Source organism: Zingiber officinale, chromosome 2B (assembly GCF_018446385.1).
Source record: "Zingiber officinale cultivar Zhangliang chromosome 2B, Zo_v1.1, whole genome shotgun sequence".
In the NCBI taxonomy this organism is placed as follows: Eukaryota; Viridiplantae; Streptophyta; class Magnoliopsida; order Zingiberales; family Zingiberaceae; genus Zingiber; species Zingiber officinale.
The window spans coordinates 92,395,637-92,419,464 of NC_055989.1; the positions used below are offsets into that span (position 1 = coordinate 92,395,637).

Below are 23,828 nucleotides of genomic sequence, written 5' to 3' on the forward strand. Positions count from 1 at the left end.
CTATTCCCTAAACATTATAAAAGAGAGAAAAATTATATATTTTAGATAGAGAAACTAGTATGGATGATCTTAAAACGTGCGGATGACGTGGGAAAGGGGAAAAATAGGGCTATTCAGACTCCACCTTCATTAAACACACTCCATTTTTTAAATACGCCTATCAATACATTTTTTATTAGAGCATCTACAATGGTTAGGGATATTTCTTCCAAATATTTGTGACCCCCACTTCCACATCATTCTTCAAATATCCTATTATTCAAATATCTCAAATCTCACAATAAAATATCCCACCAATCAAATATTTATGGGTTCCACCCATCAAATATTCACTCTAAAATATCTCCAGTTCCACCATCAAATATCTCACCAACTAAATATTTATGGGGCTCACGCACATTTGATTAACTTATATTTAATTTTAAGAAAAAATACAATAAAAGACATATAAATTTAAGAAAAATACTACTTCGTACGAATACAAATATTTTATAAATTTGAAATTGAAATACAGAGATACAAACTGATCTCATCCAGAAGCTGAGTCGGACAGAGGCTGGCTGCGCTGCCCTTGTTGTTGACGGAAAGTCGTTGAGACGCCTGGTTGACCTAGTACCTCCTGGAAAGGTTCCCACAGGTGGATGACGGGGGGTGATGACAGGGACGACGAGGCGAGGGTTCTGCACACACTCAGACAAGCCACCCTCACGTTAGAGACCAAGAACCAGGTAAAAAGTCCCCGAGTCAGGCCCTCTGACGCTTAAGTCAGGTACTTTTTCCCTAGAAGCACGGTGAAAGGATGAAAAGTAAAAGACGAGTGTGAAAAGACGAGTGAGCGTACCTGCGTAGAGACAAAGCCTCCCTTTTTATATAGCAGTGGGTACTTCTGGAGTCTGACGAGTGTCAGGGAATGTCGAGTGTCAGGATTTGTCTGTCGGTGAATGACACTTGACATCTTCTTATAGGTCTAAAGAGGAATTGATGTGCAATGAGCCCTAGACCGTTAGCATATTCCCTGACATGCGATGATTATTTTCTGACAGGTTGTTACGATTCCCTGGCTTGGTTGTCGTATAGTGCGTGTATGGCCCGGTCTGTTAACCCCGAACTGGATCCTCGTACTTGCAAACCTTGACTTGTGGGCCTAGACCTGTATTCCCCTGTAGTGTCTGAAACCACTTAATTAATTAATGAGATTTATTGGGTTAAATTATAATTTAATTATAATTTAAATTTATTTAATTAAGGAGATTTATTTGATTAATTGTAATTTAATTAGATTTTGAAGTTATTTAATTAAGGATATTTATTTTAGTAATTGAAATTTAATTAGAATTCATATTTTATTAAGAATTATAAATTTAAATAGATGAGTTAGTTAGGATTAATCAAGTTAACCTTTAATTATGGAATTTGGATTAATCAAATCAAGAAAATAATAGGATATATTAAATATAATATAGAATATATAATTAAACAATAATTTAAAAAAAAAGAAATACAAGACTAAAATTTTATGTAGCGTGTATTGTATATAGAAAGAGAGTATAAATAATATATATAATATAAACCCTATAATTTAAACAAGAATAAATAAATAAATAAATAAATAAATATATATATATATATATATATATATATATATATATAAGATTAATATATTATGTAGGTAATGTGTAACAAATATAGTGTAAATAATTATTAAGAAATTTTAATCATTTAATATATGAATTATATATCTATATTATATATATATGGATATTCATATAAAATTATATTAAATTGATGACTTAGTTTTTATATAAAAATCTATATAACCATGGATATATATAGGAAATATAAAGTATATAGTATAAATAATGGAAATAGGAAAATTATAAGATATATCTAGGAAATTTTAATTGAAGATACGGATATATTTTCAATGTGAAATTATATATATATATATATATATATATATATATATATATATATATGGATATGTATAGGAGATTTGATTCAATATCAAATTAATGACTAATATAAATAATATTATATGTATTTTTATATATATATATAATATAAATTTATTGAAATATGTATATTTAGAAAACTATAATATTTGATTATTATGTATACATTATATATGTGGAAATATATAATTTGATTCAATATGATGATTATTAAGAAACTATATATGAATTAAATATATTATCATGTATATGTGATATATACATGGATATTTATATATATGAAATTAGTATATGAAAATATATAATTTGATTAAAAATCAAATTAATGACTTAGTATTAAGAATATATTACCATATAAATATATATGTGATATATATATATATATATATATATATATATATATATATATATATATATATATATATATATATGTAAATATGAAATTATTATATGGATATAAATATGTATAAAATTAATGTAATTAATGACTTAGCATATATGAAGGAAGACAAGGTCCTAAGCTTTCACTTCTATTTAAACCTTACCCTCAAAAGCCTCACCTTGGATGTTGCCACCGGCCCTAAGAAGGTTTCCTACCCCTTTTTTATTTCTCCACCGGTGCTAGAGCTTCAACGGAAGACAAGGATTTAGGAGCTAAATACTTAAGGCATGTTCTCTAACTTGTAATGCATTAGTTAGTTTCTATGGTTGGTGAACTTCGGGTACCATAGGTTGAGGTATGATGCGCTAGTTTAAGTTCTCTTCTTAAGTTTTAAAGATTTGCGTAGATGAAGTATTTCAGATCTCTTGAGGAGGATAGTTCCTTCACTAAGTTGTAATGGTTGCCTATCATACTCTCGCTTTAGGAAGGTTGTGCATGTTCCTAACTTTATTAATGCTCTAGTTAGTTCTATAACTTGTGGAATTCAAATCCTATGGCTTCTAAGGTTCTTTACTGTATTTAGGAAAAACAACCCCATGGTTTTGGTTCTTCTCTTTCTCTTGTGCTGCAAATTGTTTGTGTTGATGTGGATTTTGGATTTAGTTCCGGTGGTAATTATGTCTGCAATCATCTTAGTTTCGATCATGTCTCTAGAATGCGCTTGTCGTAGTTTTGTCCGATTTTAGAGGTTACTGGATTAGGACAATTCATGGCTTGATACGTGTTTCTCCCTAAGCTGTATGCGTTTCTCCCTTCTAAAGTTAAGAGAATTTTATTGGTCAAAATTATTTATGAAAGGGATGTCATGATATTTGCTATTAATTGATTTTATGTTCATGCAAAGGAGCAATGCAGTAAATTATCTTTTGATTTCAAAGAAATAATATTGTTGCATGCCTAAGGTGACCATTGAATATGTTATTGTTAAATTAATTGATTCCATGTTCATGCAAAAGAGTAGTGCAGTAAATTACCTTTTGATTTTCAAGTAGCAATATTGTTGCACGCCTAAGGTGACTCTTTATATAATTGTTGAATTAATTGATTCCATGTTCATGCAAAGGAGCAATGCTGCAAATTACTTTTGATTTCCATGAGGTAATATTGTTGCATGATAAGTGACACTTGTATGTATAATTGTTGAACCTTATCTCCATGTCTTTTGTGTTTTGTGACATATACGAATTGTATGAGTATGACTAGAGAGGATCCACAAACTGTTCATCTCAATTTAATTTAATTAAAGCAATTAAAAATCAGTGTGTAGCTGGGTAGACTTACCTTTAATTGAACGAATCCACTAGGTTTTTAGGAGATCTCATACATAAGTTAATGCTCCTACATAGGTTGCTAGGTAGAAGTAGTCCTTGATTCTCTAGTTGATTGCCATATTTAAGTTGCTATGCATGCTTATGCTATGCTGATACACAAGTCAATTTTTAAGTTTATGTTATAAATTTGCATGCTTATGTTAAGATTTACGATCATACTCATGCTTAAGTAGTGATCAAGTTTATGTTAATTGCATGATTAAGTTTATGTCGATGTTTATGTAATTATGCGGTAGAGTGTGACCGGTGTCCTTAGCCCGGGAGCTCGCCAATCTTATGTGGTAGAGTGTGACCGGTGTCCTTAGCCCGGGAGCTCGCCAACCTTATGTGGTAGAGTGTGACCGGTGTCCTTAGCCCGGGAGCTCGCCAACCTTATGTGGTAGAGTGTGACCGGTGTCCTTAGCCCGGGAGCTCGCCAACCTTATGTGGAAGAGTGTGACCGGTGTCCTTAGCCCGGGAGCTTGCCAAACTATGTAGTTGAGTGTGACCGGTGCCCTTAGCCCGGGAGCTCACTAACTCTATGTGATTATGATCTTTTTCATATTTAGCTTATTTACATGTTTATGCTTCTGTTCATCTTTAGTATGTACGTTTATGCCAGCCAATATGCTTATGCCTATGTTTATATACATGCTCATGATTATATCTATTTCATGCTTAGTTTAATTACATGCTTATGCTTATGCTTTTGTTCATCCATAGTATGTACATTTATGCTAGCTAGTATGCTTAAGCCTATGTTTATATGCATGCTCCTAGTTGTGTCTATTGCATACTTAGCTTATGTACATGCTTAGGTTTATGTTTATGCTTGTATGCCTAAGTAGACGTCTACTCTCATGTCCATGATGTGCCAGTAAGTAAGACCTAAGTTACCTTTGATGTGGTTTCCCTTGGTACATTAGATTATAAACGCTAACTAATGCATAACATTGTTTTGAACATGTTGAGTCTCTCGACTCACACTTTATATCTTTTTTTTAGACGGTGAGATGAATGGGATAGGAGACATTGACTAGTGAGCCAGCTCAGAACAAGGGCAGTACAACCCGAAAGGCTTCTAGATTAATTCCGTATGTAGTTATGTTTTCTTTCGAATTGTCTATGTAATTTATTTGAAGTAAGGAACCATTATGGAAGTGTGAGTAAGTGACGTCCGCAGGTTATGTATTATATATGTGCAAAAAAAAAAAAACTAGGGTCGTTACATCCCCGGTGCATTTCCTGGCGAATTCCCTAGCTTGTGTTTGTCGTCTCGTAAATCCAGATCTGTACGTCTAACCCTCCATTTGTCATTCAGTAGATCCCGGTAAATCCAGACCTGCGCTTATTGCCCTGCCAGTCAAGGCTTTCATTTATCGTTCATTAAGTCTCGCTCCGTATGCACGACCCTGCTCTGTATTTTATCATGTAGTCCGGGATTGTATCCTATAAGCCCTGACCTGTAAACCTTAGTCCTCCTATCCTGACCTGTAACACCCCAAATTTCCTCAATTAGAGTCCTAAAAGTAATTTAAAAATATTTAAAAATGCTATAGAAATATTCTAGGGATTTTTAGAGTATTTTTATGTAATTTTTGGAGGTCGTTTGATATTTTTACTAAACGAAGAAAGTTTTGACAAAAAAATATTTAAGCCGAGGTTCGAACCAACAACCTTTGACTCGGTCAAAATCCAGCTAACCAAGTGTGCTAGCAGTCGTTGTTGACAAAGTAGGAAGTGAAATATATTTAAGTAGTATAAGTTGATAACAGAAAATAATAGGAAGAAAAAGGTTGCAGCTGAGATTTGAACCCACGAGCCAAGTTTTAAGCAACGCGCGACTGACCAACTTTTCCAGCACATATTACAAATTAAAATGGAGAAAAATATATTTTAGTAGTAGTTAAAGAATAAGAGATAAATTGGAATAAAAAGAGTTCAGTTTAGGAATCGAACCCACAACCTTTGACTGGGGGCAAATCCGGCGAACCAAGAATGCAAACGGACAAATTTGCTTAGAAAAGTTAGAAAAATTTATTTAAGATAATTAACAGAATATTGGATTATAAAAGGGATAAGTTGATGTTGGATTTGTTTGTTTAGAAAAGGTAGCGAATTTATTTAAGATAGTTAACAAAATATTAAGTTATAAAAAGGGAGAACTTAGGGATTATTTTTCAAAACCTAAACCTCTCCTCTCCTTTTCTCTCCCGATGGCACAGCGTCTCATGTTTGGGCGAAGGAAAAAAAAGGGGGGGGGGATCTAGGGTTCCTCTCCGGCGGCCGGCCAAGGGAGATTTCGGGAGATCTTCACATGGTTGTGATCCTCTCGTCAAGGGGAAACCGTGAGCACGAAGAAGGGGTCGAAGCTTGCAATTTCCGCAAACCCTAGAAGTTTTCTTTCCGGTTGTAAGCCCAAGAACGCAAAGGTAAGTGCTTCTCACCTGCAGTAGGAGTAGTTTCGGACCTTTGTTCTTTTGAATTCAAAGCATGAGTATTGTACAGATTTTTAATTAAGCCTTTAGTGCAGATTTTAATTAAGCTTATAGTGCAGATTTTTATGTAGGCTTATAGTGCAGATTTTAATTAAGCTTGTAGTGCAGATTTTTAATTAAGTCTATAGTGCAGATTTTAATTAAGCTTATAATGCAGATTTTTATGTAGGCTTATAGTGCAGATTTTAATTAAGCTTATAATGCAGATTTTTATGTAAGCTTATAGTGCAGATTTTAATTAAGCTTATAGTGCAGATTTTAATTAAGCTTATAGTGCATATTTTAATTAAGCCTATAGTGCAGATTTTAATTAAGCTTATAGTGCAGATTTTTAATTAAGCTTATAGTGCAGATTTTTATCTAAGCTTATAGTGTAGATTTTAATTAAGCCTATAGTGCAGATTTTTAATTAAGCTTATAGTGCAGATTTTTATGTAAGCTTATAGTGCAGATTTTAATTAAGCTTGTAGTGTAGATTTCTTAGAGCTTTAGAGTAGATTTCTTTAGAGCTTATAGTGCAGATTTCTTAAGAGCTCATGGTGCAGATTTCTTTAAAGTTTATAATGCAGATTTTTGGTGGAACTTGTAGTGCAGATTTTTGGTGGAATTTATAGTGTAGATTTTTGGTGGAACTTGTAGTGCAAATTTTTGGTGGAACTTATAGTGTAGTTTTTAAAGAAAAAGATTATAGTGCAGTTTGGTTAAGTATTATAGTGCAGAATTTATGTTTGCATAGTATGCAGAAATAGTGTAGCATAGAATGCAGAATCTTGATTAGTATAGTATGCAGAATTTTGATTAGCATAGTATGCAGATTTTTGTTTATGCATTTCAAAGTTAGAATTTGTTTAAACATTTCAGTTTTTAAAGAAGCATTCTTTTATTAGAGGTATTAACAAGTATAAGAAAGATAAAGAAAAGAAAGAAAAAGGCCAAGACCTTAAGTAGATCCCAAAGTCAAGACTTTAGGGATTTTGGCACACAATGTGCTCGTTAAAATGCTAAGGCATTTAAAGAAGAAGTAATTAAGATAAATCAACTTATAAATCAGTATTTTACTTTTATCAGTGGCACTGTGCTGGACTCTTAGTTGTCCTTGGGTTGGGCTCCCATAGTCGTCCATATGTTTAGATAACCTAGTAAACCCTATTAGATTCGGAACCAACTATCTTGGGTCTAGTTAGGGATGCACATAGCAAGTACAATTGCCGGACCCAAGAAGAAAGTTGATTATTATTTTTATCTATTATGAAAATAGTTTTCAAAACTTCACAAATCAATTTTAGATTTATTTTATTCACATGCATATTCGAGTTTTGTGAGTTAGATAGCGCTTACTAAGCAATTTTGCTTATAGTTGCATTTCCTCTTACTGCAGATAAAGGAAAGGAAAAGTTATAGCAAAGGAAGGCGACAAGGAGGTGCGGATGGATGTATGATGCCTGGACTATAGAAGCCTTGGGATTTAGCATAAGAATTTATTAACAAGGAGTTGAGTAGAATGTATTAGATGAGTCATTTAGTCTTCCGCTGCTAGTTAATTGTATGTTTTGAGTTTTTTTAGAATTTATATATTGATCTTTACATGTGAACAACTCTAATTAAGTAAAGTTAGTCCAGTAGCGCTCCGCCATCACAGTCCAGTAGTGAGGAGGGTGGGGTGTTACATGACCTGTATGACTTCCTCTGTCCTGACCTGTATGCCTTGATCTGTGTGTGTAAACCTTAGTCCGCTTACATTGAACTATAAGCCTTAGTCCTCCTATCCTGCCCTGTATGTCCTGATCCATATATCCTGACCTGTGCGTCTTGATCCATGTCCCCTATTCTGTCTGTCTTATCCTGTGAGTCCGGACCTGCAAGCCTTATGTCGCCTATCCTAACCTGTACATCCTTCTCCGTATATCCCGACCTGTACGCCCTTGGTCCGCGTATCCTGTTTTGCGAATCTAGTCCTGTAAATCCCGACCTGTAAGCCTTTATCCGCATATCCTGACCTGTATGTCTTTGGTCCGCGTATCCTGTTCTACGAATCTAGTCCTGTAAATATTGACCTATAAGCCTTAATCCGCATATCCCTACTTGTACGTCTTTGGTTCGCGTATCCTATTCTGCAAATCTCATCCTGTAAATCCCGACCTGTAAGCCTTAGTCCGCATATCTCAACCTGTATGTCTTTGGTCCGCGTATCTCGACCTTTACGTCCTACCTTTCGCGCTCATACTCCCCATGTAGGCCTAACCCCTGAATGTCACTTATGCCTGACCGGGACCATCCTGTAACTTGGACCTTGGACCCCCACGTAAGCCAGACTCTTGACCCCCACATAGGTTGGACTTTTGACTCCCGCGTAGGCTTGACTTCTAACCGCCACATGAGCTTGACTTTTGACTGCCTCGTGGGTTTGACTTCTGACCGTCCCGTGGACTTGACTTCCGACCACGTCAGCTATCCGACCCTACTATCATGCACCGTATCACAAACCATATTAAATTAATAAAACACGTAACGATAAACTATAATTAATAAAATAAACATGGAGCAGATAAAATAAATCATAGAAATTAACTGCATGTTTAATTTTTTCTTCAGTTGTTCACATATCGCTAGATGATTTTGAAGTTGTTCATCTGTCATGCCTCGTGTGTCCATTACGAGGAGTTGATGTGCTTGGATGAGTTGATCAACTTTCTTATTGTTATTATACTCTTCCAAATGTGCCATTGATTGTTGCATAGCCTAATTCAATTCATCAATTAGGCATACTCTTTCTTTGCCTTTCCTCTTTGTTGCCTTCTGTCCTATTGGACGAGATCGGATTTCTCTATCATCTATATCAACAATTGTGTTAGGATTAGAAGAGTCAGCATGCGCACCTGATGATTCTGATGTTCTTGCTTTCTTTATAGTTTGTCGCTCTGAGGATTGAGAAGCATACATTGGACTATCTTTCACGATTCTCCACACATGCTCATATTGGAAAGTAGTTTTAAAAGTACTCTTATATTCTTCATGAGCTTGCACCATCAAATCCTCGTCACTCCATCCGCTTGGTCGATTATTATACCATTTATTGTAGATTCCATTGTATCTATTTACGATCTTTTTTAGTGAAGCCCAATGTGATTTTTTCGCAGTTCTCTTTTTAGCTCCCTTATCTCGATTGGTATTGTAGTATGACACAACTCGTTTCCAAAATGACTCATTCTTCTGGGCATTACCAACCACTGAATCTTCATTCATAATTGTGTAGGTCGCTGCAAGGAGCTTATCATCTGTTATTGTCCATACTGTTCGCTTGTTATAGTCTTCATCTAATTCGTTGCCCATCTCTGGTGCTTGATTGAGAATAATATCGTCATTTGCAATTTCATATAAGAATGGAGGAAATTGTGAATCGGGGGCTACATAAGGTGTACCTTTATCACTGTCAATTGCATCAACACTAGCTCTTCTCGATTCATTTGATTGAATCTCTGATGATTGAAGTGAATTAATTTCATGAGATGGGGCTTGCAAGAAATACTGACTACTTTGTCAATATTCTGGAGGATATGCATAAAACGGAGCTCGAGGGTCGCCACTTAAAGAATTTGGATAACTTTAGAAATTATGGTAATATAGTGGTGAGTATGGAAAAGGTTGAAAATTTGGTGGATGTTGAGTGGGAAATGGAAATTGAGGATTGAAGAAATTAGGACGAACTAGAGAATTTTCTTCACTAGAATTTTGTCGATATTTGGAGAGTTGAACAAATCCCTAAAATAATGACTAGAATTTTTTATCCATTTCTCTCTAAATTTTTGGTAGACAATGAGTATGGAAGTGATGAAAATAGATGAAAGAAACGATGTATATATAGGGGGAAAATAAACATTATCCAACGTTCGAAAAAATGAACGTTGAGATTAACGTTCGTTTTTTTTCTTGTTTGATTTTTGATTCTAATGTTATTATTTCTTTTTATGTTTTTTTCCAACGTTTATTCGTTTGAACGTTTTGATTTTGTTTCTTTTAACGTTCATTTTTTGTTTTTTTTTTCAATTTAATTGAATTAAAAAAATAATAAAAAAATAACAAATAATGGTAGTCCACCATTTTAGTGGGCCCCACAAGAGAATTAGTGTATGATGATTTTCAATTACCCCTCAAATATCTCTCACAATGGGCTATATTTGAGAGGGGGATATTTGGAGAAATATCCCCTCCAAATATCTCTCATTAGAGATGCTCATATAAATATTTCTAAATACACCTCGTAATATTTCTATTTTACCCTTTTTAATAAAAAATTCTAATTTAGTGAAAAAATTAAAAAGAAAAATCCGCACCCATCTCCAACTTTCCCTCCTTCATATATCTCTCTCTTCTCTTCAATTTATAGGCTAGTGCTAGTTCAGTTTTTCATTTTGTTCTGCATTATTATTACATAGGTAAATTTTTATTTTTGTTAGATTTCTGTTTAGTTTTCATTTATAATCATAGAAACTTACTTAATCTGATATCTTTAAATGAAAATGACTTTAGGATTGTGTTGGATTGTTGATATTGTAAAATGTATAATATAGATATGATGAAAATGCCGAATTTTTAATCGCACGCCGTTTGATCCTGATCCGCCAAACACATGGTTACCTATTCGGTTACCATTGGCCGAACATACTAGGATTTGTTTCGTCATGATCCACCATACGCACTAAGATTTGTTCAGTTACCATTGCTGCATGATTGTATTAGGTTGTAGAGATAAAATAGATACAGAGAGAAAAGAGAAGGGGAAGGGGAAGGGGAAGGGGAAGGGGAGGGAGATATTTTAAATTTTTTTATAAAAAGGTATTTTAGAGGAAAAAAAATTAGGGTGGGTTTAGTAAAGGGTTGAATCCGATCTTGATCGTGACTTTTCGCCCTTATTTCTCGCCTACTCAATCTGTGTTCTTCTCAATTCTCGACGGCCACATGAATCTCTCGCTCTTCTCCTGGCGACACGAGAAGGAGCCGTCGTCGATCCTTGTTAAGCAGCGAGGATGTTGCCACTTCGCAAGCGAAGGCAAAGAGGAGTTCGCTTGGCACCGTGGGCTTCGTCTTTTTCCTCATCTTCTTCTCTTTCTCTTTGTGAGTCTGCTTTCTATTCTCGCTCTCAGGGAGAGGGGAAAGCGAGGAGGAGCGTGCTTGCTTTTGGGATGTTCGGCGTGAGTCCTCTTCTGCCTCTTTCTCTCTCTATTTTCTCAGCGATCTGTGCTTCAACTCGCTTCAATTTTGCTCAATCAGTAGTTTTATTTGAATTTATTTCTCTATGAGCTTCCGGATTGTCAAATTTCCCCCTTTTTTGGTACTTGAAATGAGGTTTTGTTGAGTGGAAAGTAGTAATACTAGTTGCTATTTGCCACATTGGGAAATTTGAAGGAAAAAAAGAGAGAGCTTGTGATAGAGGGTTCATCCCCTTCTACTGTTACTTTTTGCTGATGAACTTTCGCCAATACATCTTTCATCTCCTTTTGGCTTTCTTCCGGAATTTGTCTATGCAGGACAGGGAAGATCGGTGTTGAAAGACACAAACGAGAAAACCAATTTTGATTCTTAATGCTGATTCATATGATGTAAACAAGGGGAGAAAGCTTCAGCAGCAACAGCAATTAGACTCCCCGGAAGCTTGCCGCAGTGGCGGTTCCCATCATTCCTCAGAAGAAACCCCATCCTTAAAGGGTTTTAGTGATCATCTGCGTGGACTACCGAGCACGAATATGGCAACCTCCCCTAGGCCAGAGGGGGCTCACTACGACAATGTTGGACCACACAAAACGCTTTTGTCGAATCCGACAGCAGGACTTCCTGAGGTACATTATGATCAAGTCATGGTTCTGTCTAATGCAGCTGGAGCTGGAATGCCGAGTGTAGCTCCGGTTCTTGGTAGTAATCATCAGCTTCTTTCTTTGGTGAATGACAAGGCACTTACAGGTGGAAGTGTTTGTGTTAGCGGTGATCATCTTCAAGGTCAGTGTCAGTGAGTTTATTTAGTTTAGTAAATGAATTCTTGCCATGGGCAAGAGCTAATTGTTTTAGATAGAAACTCATACCAATCTCCATTTAGTGCCTGAGAAAGCTGCGTGCACGAACATGATTGGGGGAATGCCTGTTGCATTAGCCCCTATGACTCCAGCGAAGGATAAACAAGTTTATGGCTTTATACAGCATGAAATGAGTCAAGTAAATCAAGATGACCTTATCCACAAAGGAAGCATGAAGAAAGCTCACACAAGACAAGGCTGTGTGAATGTCTTGCTTGATTCTTCTCAGCTAGTAGCACCTATAACTCCAGATAAGAGTAAGGCGTTGGAGAATAATCATGAAATGATCCAGTCGACTGGCATTGGTCTGAATAGGGATGGGAATGTACAGGAAGGAAGTCAATCCTCTGGAGACAGTTTGTTAATCGAAGGTGCTTCCTTAATGAAACAAAGGATTGAGATACATACTCCATTTTCATCTCATTTTAGTCAACCAGTTGAGAGAATAAACATAGAAAGAAACCTAAGAACTAAAAAGACGAAAGCAGCAACAAGGAAAAAGCACAGGCCTAAGGTTCTTAAAGATTTGCCTTTTGGCCCAAAAGAACCAGTAATTCCAAAGCCAGTTACTCCCAAACAGGTAAAGAGAAAACAAAACCAGTCCAGGAGTAATGTGCCTAAAAAAAACTCAAATTGTTCAAATGCACCACAAGAGATGACTAGAGATACAAGCAAAACTTCAAGAATAGCAAGGAAATCTTCCAACCAACATAGTGATAATGGGACTAGACGAAGACTTGATTTTTCTTCTGAAAACCAATCTGTAGATGAGCATCCAAAGGATGCATTCATTGGATCTCCAATTCATTATTCTAGAAGAGAATTATTGAAGAAAAATTGGAAGCATCTGGCTAGAATGGCTGGCAAGGCAAATAGTACATATAAAACCCACATTGTTGAGGTATCAAAACAGAATAATATTCAGAGTCATGTAAAGTTAGATGGTGATACAGAGATGACTTTAGTGCAAGGGGAAATGGAGAATGAACAAGCTAAAAGTTGTTATAATCATGTTGACAATGCCCGAAGAGGTTGCATATATCCAATTTCAAGTAATAAAGCCTTTATGCAGACACATGCCAGCAATATTCCACAATTTCCACCGGAATGTAAAAGGAGGAGAACCATGCTAATGCACAATGGGAGATTTGGTAAAATGAAACGAATCTCCAAATCATGTAGCTTTGTAGATGAACAAAATTTGGTAACATTGGGTGATTTGCGAACCTCAGATTTCATATTAACATCTGATCTCATCAAACGAGTGACAAAGAAGAGATCAAAGGTGCCTATTCGAGCCCCTAAGCCGGTTCTCACTGAGATAGTTGCAGGCAACAAAGAACTTTTGCAAAACCTTGAAAGTAGACATCAGGAATGTGTCGAAGCCTTGTTCACAGATACTCGTATGAGAATCAAAACAGGAAAACGAACAAAAAGGAAACATGTTCATCTCCATTCAACATCTGACCAATGTACTGATATGTCGCAAGCAATTGTGCCTTATATGTATCCAACATATAATTACAATGCAGCTGAAGGACAATCTGCTCTTGTAAGTTATGAAAGCAACATGATTGTTCCATATGCAGGATCTTATGAAACCAAGAGAAAGCGCCTCAAAGCCAAGGTTGATTTGGATGATGAGACCAAAAGGGTATGGAATCTTTTAATGGGAAAAATGATCAGATATGAAGGATCAGATCCGGACAGAGAAGAGCAATGGGAAGAACAAAGAACAGTATTTGGTGCTCGTGCAGATTCATTCATTGCACGAATGCGTCTTATCCAAGGTACTGCTAACAATGCCTCCATCTTTATCAACCATATTTCAAAATATTTTCACAAGAGAATTATCTGCACAAATAAGTTGAAACATAAAAGCAAGTAACCACAATCTATGAGCTGAGTGGACTTCAACAATCTTTAGAAATCTCTAGTGGTAAAACTCAGTTCTGTTAGTGTTTTTCCTCCAAACAATATTATTTTGGAAGGACAAATGTGATTTCTAATAAGTGTCTTCCAGTATTTGGCCTTACAAGATAAACCATCATCATTAAGAAAGAAACGGTAATTATTAGATCACTAATAAGTTGCAATTATTTCTATTAAGCAGCTGATCAGACAGCATTGAAATTGCATAGCAGGAATTGCAGATGCTAGAGTTCTCCTACCAGATTTGTTCTTTTGTTGCAGTTTCAATACATGCATTTAGGTCATTAGATACAAATTTAAATATGATCATCAAACTTGAGTCGTACCTTTTCTTGTTGGTGTGAGTTCATTAAAAGTTTACTTCTCAAAAGAGACTTTTGCAATTAGGAAAAAATTGCAGAACTTGATAGGAACTAGAACCCTCAAGATAGTGGAAAATTCATACCATAAATGTATTGTGCTTCTATATAAAACTAGATATGTTTACAATTAGGAAGCTATAGCGAGATGTCTCTTTCTCGAAAACTTAGTTACTGCAAGCAGTTCAATATGTTCTTATGAGAAATGTCTTTGCTTTTAGGAGATAGACAATTCTCTCCCTGGAAAGGTTCTGTATTGGACTCTGTGATAGGTGTTTTTCTAACCCAGAATGTATCAGACCACCTCTCAAGGTATCATGACATTAGTTGTTTATATTTCAGTAATTTCACTATTCAATATTATCACCCGTTTTATCTCATGGCCTAAAACTTGACCTTGTTAATTGTACTTGATTTCCAAGTATTCTTATTGTTTTTACAGCTCTGCTTTTATGGCTCTTGCTGCAAAGTTTCCACTTAAGCCAAGAAAAGATAACTTAGAACAAAATGCAAATAGAATGAGCATCTTTACTGACGAACATGATATCATCACATCTTCTAACATGCTTTGTCAACACAATCCATTGGGTCATAATGTGTTTGAACCGGATTCTTTCATCTATTACATTGGAGATGAGGAAGGAAACAAAATGCACAGACCTGATGAACCAGGGAGAGTGAATACAGGTTATCATGACCTAGAAAATTCTTGTACAGATGTGAATGCCCAGAGAAGAAGGCCTGAAGGACGTTCTTTCACATCAGATGACAAAACAGAGATTTCTACAACAGTAAGAACGGGTTTGCATTTTGAAGATAAAAGGATACTGAATGAGGCAGTATCCTCATTGAACTTCTCTCCATCTGACAGCATTTCAAGCAGTCTTTTTCCCAGTACCACCTATGCTGGATTAAGTCTCCCTACACTCGTGAACACAGATCCAAGAACTGTCTTGGATAGTTATTCCCTCAGTCAGGAGCCTATAGATATATCAGGAGTAAGCATTACTCATGGAGTTCACAACCTCAATGATGGGATGATGTCACTAAACAAGCCCAGTACAGTTGATGATCAGAACTCTGAAAATTTAACTTCATTTGGTAGATTGAAGATTGTGGAAGATGCCTGCCAAGAAACCAGTTCCAAGGCTAGTTCTCTACTTAATTGTTCACAACTTGATTCCATGGGTTTGCTGCCAGATTTAACATCTGATTCCTCTGATTCAGTCAATATGAAGAATGTTGATTCAAGACAAAGTAAAAGCATTTCGAGATTCATTTTGTCTGATCCTACCAAGTTCAATAAAGACACAGTAACTGCTCAGAGAAACTGCAATGAATCTTCCAAAAACTCAACTGAACCTTTAAGCCAGCAATCATCAGCAACCATGTCCAATGTGACCATTTCTCATGATACAAGATCATCCATAGGCAAGCTACACTTTAGATCACTCGCTTCCTTATATGGAGAGGAAGATGCTATGATATCAAAGCAAAGTGAATCAAAGGACTGTGAGGTGGAAAAAAATCAGTACGAAGTTGGGATTTCATCTCAAAAACAGCTCCATCTATTGCAGGGTGCAATTTCAAATTCATGCAATGATTTAAAGAGATCATTTCAGCTGATGGATATAGTTGAACCTAACTCAAAAGTTGAAGTTTGCAGTCCCATTAAGGTTCCATCAGAAGCATCAAAAGGTGCACCAAAGGCAAAGAACACCAGGGAGGAGTCTGCAAAGAAAACTTCCTTTGACTGGGATAGTTTGCGAAGGGAAGCATGCCACAATGGTTATAACTCAGAGAGAAGTAAAGATAGAATGGACTCATTAGATTGGGAAGCTGTAATGCGTTCAAATATTGGAGAAATTTCAGAAACCATAAAAGAAAGAGGAATGAACAATGTACTAGCAGGCAGGATCAAGGTAAAGTCATAGCAATATCTTCATGCTTCTCCCGGTGACATATAAGCCTTAAATGCATCACTGGAGAAAAGATCCAAGCACTAAAAATTCCTAAATGCCACTGGAACTTTCTTTTCCTCAATTTCACCTGAGTTCAAGCATGAAATCCATGTGTAAATATTTTGACACAAAAAACTCACCTTCTTCCATACCTTAAACATGGAGATTTTCCTTTTCTGTTCTTCTTTTGCACAGATTATTAGCATAACATTCTACAGTCATTTTTGTGCATGCCTCCACATTCTCCTGCATGTAACACCAATAGTCTCATTCATAGATCAAAGAATTTTTTTTTTTCAAAAAGTGATTTAATTGTTCATTAAACATTAGAATAAAATTTCTCATGGTAAATTTTTTTATTTGCATTTGGAATTGGTCTGTTGAAGTGTAGTTAACAACTAATTGTATGAATCTGTAAATTGGATATTATTTGTAATTCAAGCAATGAAGGTGATCTGAAATTTTGATATGGGATCTAAAATGCACACATGTAGCCACTAACTATCTTTATTTTATTGCTTGACATGCAATTTTTAGCACAAATTGGACATAAGCATGTGGGATAAACCAGATGGTAGATGTCGTTGGAAAGTATTGATGCATCTTTGGGCTGGTTATGTTCTGTGGCAAAGAAAAATGCTGCTTAACATGTTTTTGTTCAAAATATCAATTTACTTACTATAAATCTAGTGTCAAAGATCTACCAGATGACAGCCATTTTTTTGCAGGATTTTCTTAACCGTTTAGTTACAGATCATGGAAGCCTTGACCTTGAGTGGCTAAGGGATGTTCCCCCAGAGAAAACAAAGTAAAGTTTCAACATACTCATCTTTAACAAAGTAAAAGTTTTAATATACACATCTTTGTTTCCTTTACCAAATTATGTTTTCATATTCCTTTGATTTAAGCTAAGACAAAAACATGGTAGAGAACAGTAGGCTATTTCAGGTAATAGCTTGTACGTGAGAATGATGCCTAAATTTGACTACCTTCAGCCAAACAATCTCCCATTTATGGAGGATTTTATTGTGACTTCAAAAGGAAATATTAAATCAGACTACGCCAAAATTGAAATTTTTTTCACATAGTGACCCATTTCTTAAGAAGTTAGTATGCTTAATGTTTCAGGGATTACCTTCTCAGCATACGAGGGTTAGGACTCAAGAGTGTTGAATGTGTTAGGCTTTTGACACTTCATCAACATGCTTTTCCTGTGAGTTGTTCCTGTTGGAATTTTTTTAACAATTTACCAGGAAAAAAAACTTTTTGTTTATGCTGCACATGTCGACCAGGTTGACACAAATGTTGGGCGGATATGTGTGAGACTTGGTTGGGTGCCTCTGAAACCCCTACCAGAATCCCTCCAACTGCATCTTTTAGAGAGGTAAATGACTGCATCTATAGTTTGCCATTAGTTTTTCATAACTTTTAGTTAAATATTTAGAATGAACTATTATATGACAATTCCACCTTTGTTTCTTCAATCCAAGCTATCCAGTATTGGAGACTATTCAAAAGTATCTTTGGCCTCGATTATGCAAGCTGGATCAACGGACATTGTAATTCCTAAAACCTTGTGTTCAATTATCAAATGAAAATTCAATTATTGTGTTCTTTTTTGCTTTGGTGCAAGAAGGGAGTTCTTTGACACTAATCCTGAACTTTTCACAGGTATGAGCTGCATTATCAAATGATAACTTTCGGAAAGGTGTGTTAAAAAAATATCTAAATATGCATATAAATACTTTTTTATTTAAGTTTGTAATAAGAATTATTCTTCCTTGTAGGTTTTTTGCACAAAAGGCAAACCAAATTGTAATGCATGTCCAATGAGAGGAGAGTGCAGGCACTTTGCTAGTGCATGGACTAGGTAATTCACTAATATAAAAATATTTTGAATTAGTCTTGTCTGTGAAAAATGGTACATACTAGGTAAACACGACAAATATTTCCATCTGAATACTATTTTTGATTATAGTAATTGGGAGAAATATAATTGTCTTACCTTCAGGAGAAAAATATAATAAAATTAGAGTTGCGAGTCATCTGCATTAGCATGTGGTTTTTGTGATGATTTCTATTTCTGATTGTAGTTATTGAGAGATATACAATTGTCTTATCCGTCAGGAGAAAATATAATAAAAAACTAGAGTTACCAGGCATCTGCATAGCATGTAGATATTGTGATATGATATACATGGGTAACTGTCTACATGGTGAGAAAATAAACAAGTCAGTCATTAGCAATTATGCAGAGTGATGAATTTTTATATATTGAATATAGTACTAATTTCAGTCCCTTGATTTGAAAATGCCAATCTTAAATCACTTAAAACTCAATTATTTAAAATAAATTTACCTTTGTTTTACTGATTGATTGTTTCTTCAATGTTCAAGATAAATTTCTAACAACATTACCTTCTTTAGTTCAAGACTACTTCAAGGACCAGAGGAGAGAGAACTAGTGAAATCAACAATGAGTGTTGCATTGGAAAACCATGATATTAAACTATTAAATGCAGTGTCATTATGCCAAAATGAGGAGAATTACCTTTTGCAAGGAACTAGACACAATGATGATCCTATTATTGAAGAGCCACCATCACCTGAACTGCAATGCCAAGTAGCTTTTGAAAGTGAGATAGAAGAAACTTATTATGAAGATCCTTGTGAAATTCCTACCATAAATTTGAACTTGGGAGAGTTCACACAGAACTTGCAGAACTATATACAAGAAAATGTTGAGCTTTCAGATGGTGAAATTGAAAAAGCTATAGTTGCTATCACTAGTGAATCTGCTTCAATTCCTATGCCCAAGCTTAAGAATGTGAAACGTCTACGGACGGAGCATTTAGTGTAAGTGTTTTTTTAATCATAATTTTTTTTTTTATTTCTGTGAAAGAGAAGTGTTGGTGTTTTGATAACAGCAATATCTAGACAATTAGTAAGCTAGTATTGTTCTTATCTCAATTATATGTGGTGTTCTTAAGGGATCCTTTGCAATTTTATGGATTCCTTTTATTTTGCTTGATACAGTTACGAGCTTCCAGATGGGCACCCTCTCCTTGAAGGGGTAAATGCTGTTTAATCACGTGCTTCCTGTTTAAGTTATTGAACGTATCCATTTCTCATGCTCCTGAACTTGATACAGTTAGAGAAAAGAGAAATTGATGATCCGTGTCCATACCTCCTGAGCATCTGGGCCCCAGGCAAGCAAATTTATGATTAAATATTCACAAATCCAGTAAGTTAAATTAACGAACACTTCAATACTGACTGTAGGTGAAACCGTACACTCTATTGAACCACCACAAACATGCTGCAATCATCAAGAAACAGGAAGAATATGCCAAGATATGACATGCTTTTCTTGCAGTTGCAGACGGGAGGAACAATCTCAAACAATCAGAGGAACACTTCTGGTAATAATATAATTTCTTTAAGCAATTAAAATACTATTGTCATTTGCCATGTAGGAAAGTATAAGGTTTATAAAAATGAACATTTTAATGCAAAAGGGATTAACGGGTAACACTTGAGTAATTATTGGAATGAATGCTTTTAACATTGTTTAGGCAATTTTATACCTGACCCTGACACTCAGTAAGTCTCATTACTTGTAGTGATGGACATGGTTTGGTTTATTAGTTTAATAAGGAAAATCAAAATCAAACTGAAACAGAACTAAACAGTTTTGGTTTGGTATTTTCAGTTTTGTTTTGATTGAAACCATTAATTAAAAATAATTATAAATTGGCCAAAACTATTTTCCAGATAATAATTTTATTGAAATTAACAATAAAAATTATTATATTTTAAGGTTTAAGATAATTAGGGAACATAAAAAGTAAAACACTACAAGAGACCATAATAATTAACATATTAATTATCTCTTTCTATATATGCACATAATAAAAACTTTTAATAGTTTGATTCATTCAGTTTTAACTATTTGTTCAAGTTCAAATTGAAACTAAACTGAAACCTATGATTTTACCGAATATGCAAATGAAAACCAAACTGATAAATTAAATGTTTCTGTTTGGATTAGTTTGGTTTATCAGTTTTAGGTTATAAATGGCCATACCTAATTAGTGGATACTTATGAATTGTAAATCAAAATTAAAGAGGGGTTAGCTGGCTTTCTTTGTATGCAAACAGTTGACCTAGAGTATGCATTTTTGTATAAGCTTATTTGGTTAGTAATATATATTTTCTTAAAGCCTTAAACAAGATACACAGTTCTGGAAAATCATGTGGGTGTGATCACAAGTTGGACATAGTTCATGATCAGTAGAATTATTTTGGTTGTGGTTGGGTTTCTCAACAAGAAATTCCCACATCGAATATATTTGAATCCATAGCATTCATGGATTTGAATAAATTGCTAAAATAATTTTACAAAAAAATGAAACTGATAATTTCCTTTTTCAGTATTATTATAAATTCCAAAGGATTTTCATTTTTTCTTTTCAAGTTTTGGATTTTCATGATTTTGAAATAATCATGATCATGATTTTTGAACTAGTTTGATTCATCCTTGTGAAAAGTTAATTCTATTTTTTTTTCTTAAATATATATTTTTCCAAGGAGCATAGGATAGGAAAATTTTGTATACAATGGGACTGAATTGTTCATAATCAATCTCATGCTTTTGCTGCCATTTGAAAATATCACAATGAACAGATTCCCTGTCGAACTGCAAATAGAGGAAGCTTTCCGCTGAATGGCACTTATTTCCAAGTTAATGAGGTAAATTAAAATCTTAAGAGTCATCATCAATGAGGTATCACCTATACCTCATTGAATTGTTTTTAGTAAGTAACATTTATTCTTTTAAATTTTTTCATTCAGGTATTTGCAGACCATGAGTCAAGCCACAATCCATTAATTATTCCCAGGAGGTTGATATGGAACCTTCGCAGGAGGATTGTTTATTTTGGCACCAGCATACCAACATTATTCAGAGGTAGTAAGAGTATTCAGATACACGCATGCATCAACCTATTTTATGGATAACATTCTAAAGAACACAATTAACCTTTCAGGTCTATCAATGGAGGAGATACAACTCTGTTTTTCAAGAGGTAGAGTGATAGTTATGTCCAACATGAGTTCTTACATAATTTTCTTTTGGTCATTTCATATCTTTTGTGAGAATTAATGCAAATGAAGGAAATGATAATTTAATTGGAAAATCATTGTACAATATAAAGTTGCTTTGGTGCCAAAGATTCCTTTGGGAACTTATGTTGCATGATGCTGCGAACAGTAACTAGGTTTGTGATGGCAAGCATGTTTAAACACAAACCAACTTTCTTCTGGATAAATAAATTTCTGGTGCTTTCTGTTGAAATACAGAACAGGAGCACATAGAAATAGAAAAGAAAGAATAGAGAGACAACTAAAGAGAAGACAATTGCTTCATTATCATTCATGATAAATGTAGTAATATATTATGATAAATATGGTAATAATAAATATAGAAATAATGATAAATATGGTTGCGATTGTAATCCAAACATGATATGCCATCAATAAAAAATCAATTTCTGATTAATATCCCTTGACTGCTATCTTTGTCGTTCTGGCATCTCCTTCAGCTCCCTTGGAGATATCAAAAGAACAAAACGAACAGATAAAAGTTTCTCTTTTAAATTCAGATTTTATTCTTATTATTGACTATGAGATCCTTATTTGCAGGATTTGTTTGCTTAAGAGGGTTTGACCAAAAAGTAAGAGCACCCAGGCCCCTTAGTCCAAGACTGCACCTAGCAGCAAGCCATGCACAAAAAGATAAAAAGTCAACACACAAGAATGAGAAGAATGCTGCAACAGGGGCAGCTGATAAAATCTAGCCACAGTTCCACCGCTTAGAAGAATGGCCTGGTAGACAAATGCTGTATACATTGGCACTGATGTTGTGTCGCTCGCCTTTAAGAGTGAGACACTGATACTTTTCTTTGCCTGGCAGATGCAACTTTCTATTGTATTCATTACATGCTCGATGGAGAGCCATTCTTCAAAAATCTAGACCCATTGCTTCCGATGTTTTAATATAACGTACTATTAATAATAGTTTCATTTGTGCATGAATACTCAATGTTGCCTTTTGTATTAACATGCAAGTAGATATAGAAGTTTCTTTTAACCAGATATTTGTTGTTTGATGTTGCTTTTGCTGGTCAGCAGCTAGCTGGGTGCAATTTGTTCCAGATCAGGCTCTGAGCTTTTCGCCGACTTTGATGATCGAGTGATGACTGCTTGCTGGTTCACCTGTGTGCTCTGTTGTCGTTGACAAGTTCGGGTTGTGCTGGAGTCTCCTTCCCACTGGTGCCATAGCTGCAAATGTGGTAGGTAGCGCACCACCATTTCTAAGCATTTCTATCTAGTTAGAGATTACGACAGTTACTCTGTCTCCTTGTTTTCAAGCTCCAAAAGGATTAGAAAAAGTAGATTAAATTTTTACATTTATTCAAGAACAATAGTTGGACTTAGCTAAGTCACACCCATAGATCGTAAAAAATGATCTATGGATCTGGTTCGTTGATATGATGAGAGTGTCACTGATAATTAGCTCGATAGAGGCTTATCAATGTGCTTGAAGACACAAGGAAGCCTTATGTTTTGAGCTTGAGCACAAGCTAGTCATGTCGAGAAACTCAAAAAATTTGAGTTTCGGTTCTAGAGGGTTCGTGTTTGCTAATTTTGTCGCCTAAACTAAGGTATTTAAAGATCAAGGGTCTAAGAGGACAATGACCTAAAATAGAGGCATTTAGACTTATGTTTGCGACTTTGACATGTTTGGTAGCCATAAACTTGACTTGAAGTTTTTTTTTATTTACTTTTCAGTATCATGAGAAGTTTCGTGGCTCAATTTGGTAATATTTTACAGTGTGTTGGGAGGAAGCCATAATTTGAGAGGTCATTTTAGTAAAGTTAATTCATCTAGTTTGAGTAGGGTAGAATAGGTTAGGACAGTGTGTTATCACAAATAGAATCCATTTAACACAAACCAGCCATAGACATTTAATTCAATTTCAAAGAAGCTATTGGTTCAAAGGCTTTAGTAATTCTTTACTGATCGAATTAAGTTGAACTGAGTTCATTCTTCCAAATCAGACGAACCAAGATTGCTTCTTTAGTAATTTTATTCATCCAGCTTTGTATTGTCTTCTTAATCATCTTTTAGACGATTAAAAGTTGATTGTGTTGGAAAAGTGAATGGAAAATTGACTCAAATGTGAATGAGAATTTAGTCCCACGTTAAAAGTTTCGAGGGAATACGATTGATTTATATTAAATCATA

The 23,828-nt window shown here is 35.0% G+C and overlaps 1 protein-coding gene across 4 annotated transcripts; it reads left to right on the forward strand.

Annotated features, from left to right (window-relative positions):
* The first annotated feature begins 11,129 nt into the window (after nt 1-11,129).
* LOC122046373 (DNA glycosylase/AP lyase ROS1-like) lies at nt 11,130-23,363 on the forward strand. 4 transcript variants are annotated; one of them, XR_006130266.1, is made up of 20 exons: nt 11,135-11,391; nt 11,728-12,193; nt 12,291-14,057; nt 14,780-14,870; nt 15,001-16,480; nt 17,248-17,327; nt 17,648-17,732; nt 17,812-17,903; nt 18,010-18,078; nt 18,191-18,227; nt 18,307-18,389; nt 18,947-19,375; nt 19,556-19,592; nt 19,671-19,728; nt 19,802-19,941; nt 21,206-21,271; nt 21,374-21,488; nt 21,568-21,606; nt 22,223-22,461; nt 22,709-23,363. XR_006130266.1 is itself a non-coding variant. In XM_042607048.1 (19 exons), exons 2-19 carry the CDS (start codon nt 11,944-11,946, stop codon nt 22,375-22,377), a joined length of 5,073 nt encoding a protein of 1,690 aa, XP_042462982.1. In that variant the 5' UTR covers nt 11,135-11,391; nt 11,728-11,943; the 3' UTR covers nt 22,378-22,622. The 4 variants fall into 4 exon arrangements, 1 of the variants encoding a protein (XP_042462982.1); XR_006130265.1 differs by having other exon boundaries at nt 22,712-23,363; XM_042607048.1 differs by lacking the exon at nt 22,709-23,363 and having other exon boundaries at nt 22,223-22,622.
* Nucleotides 23,364-23,828: the final 465 nt, after the last annotated feature.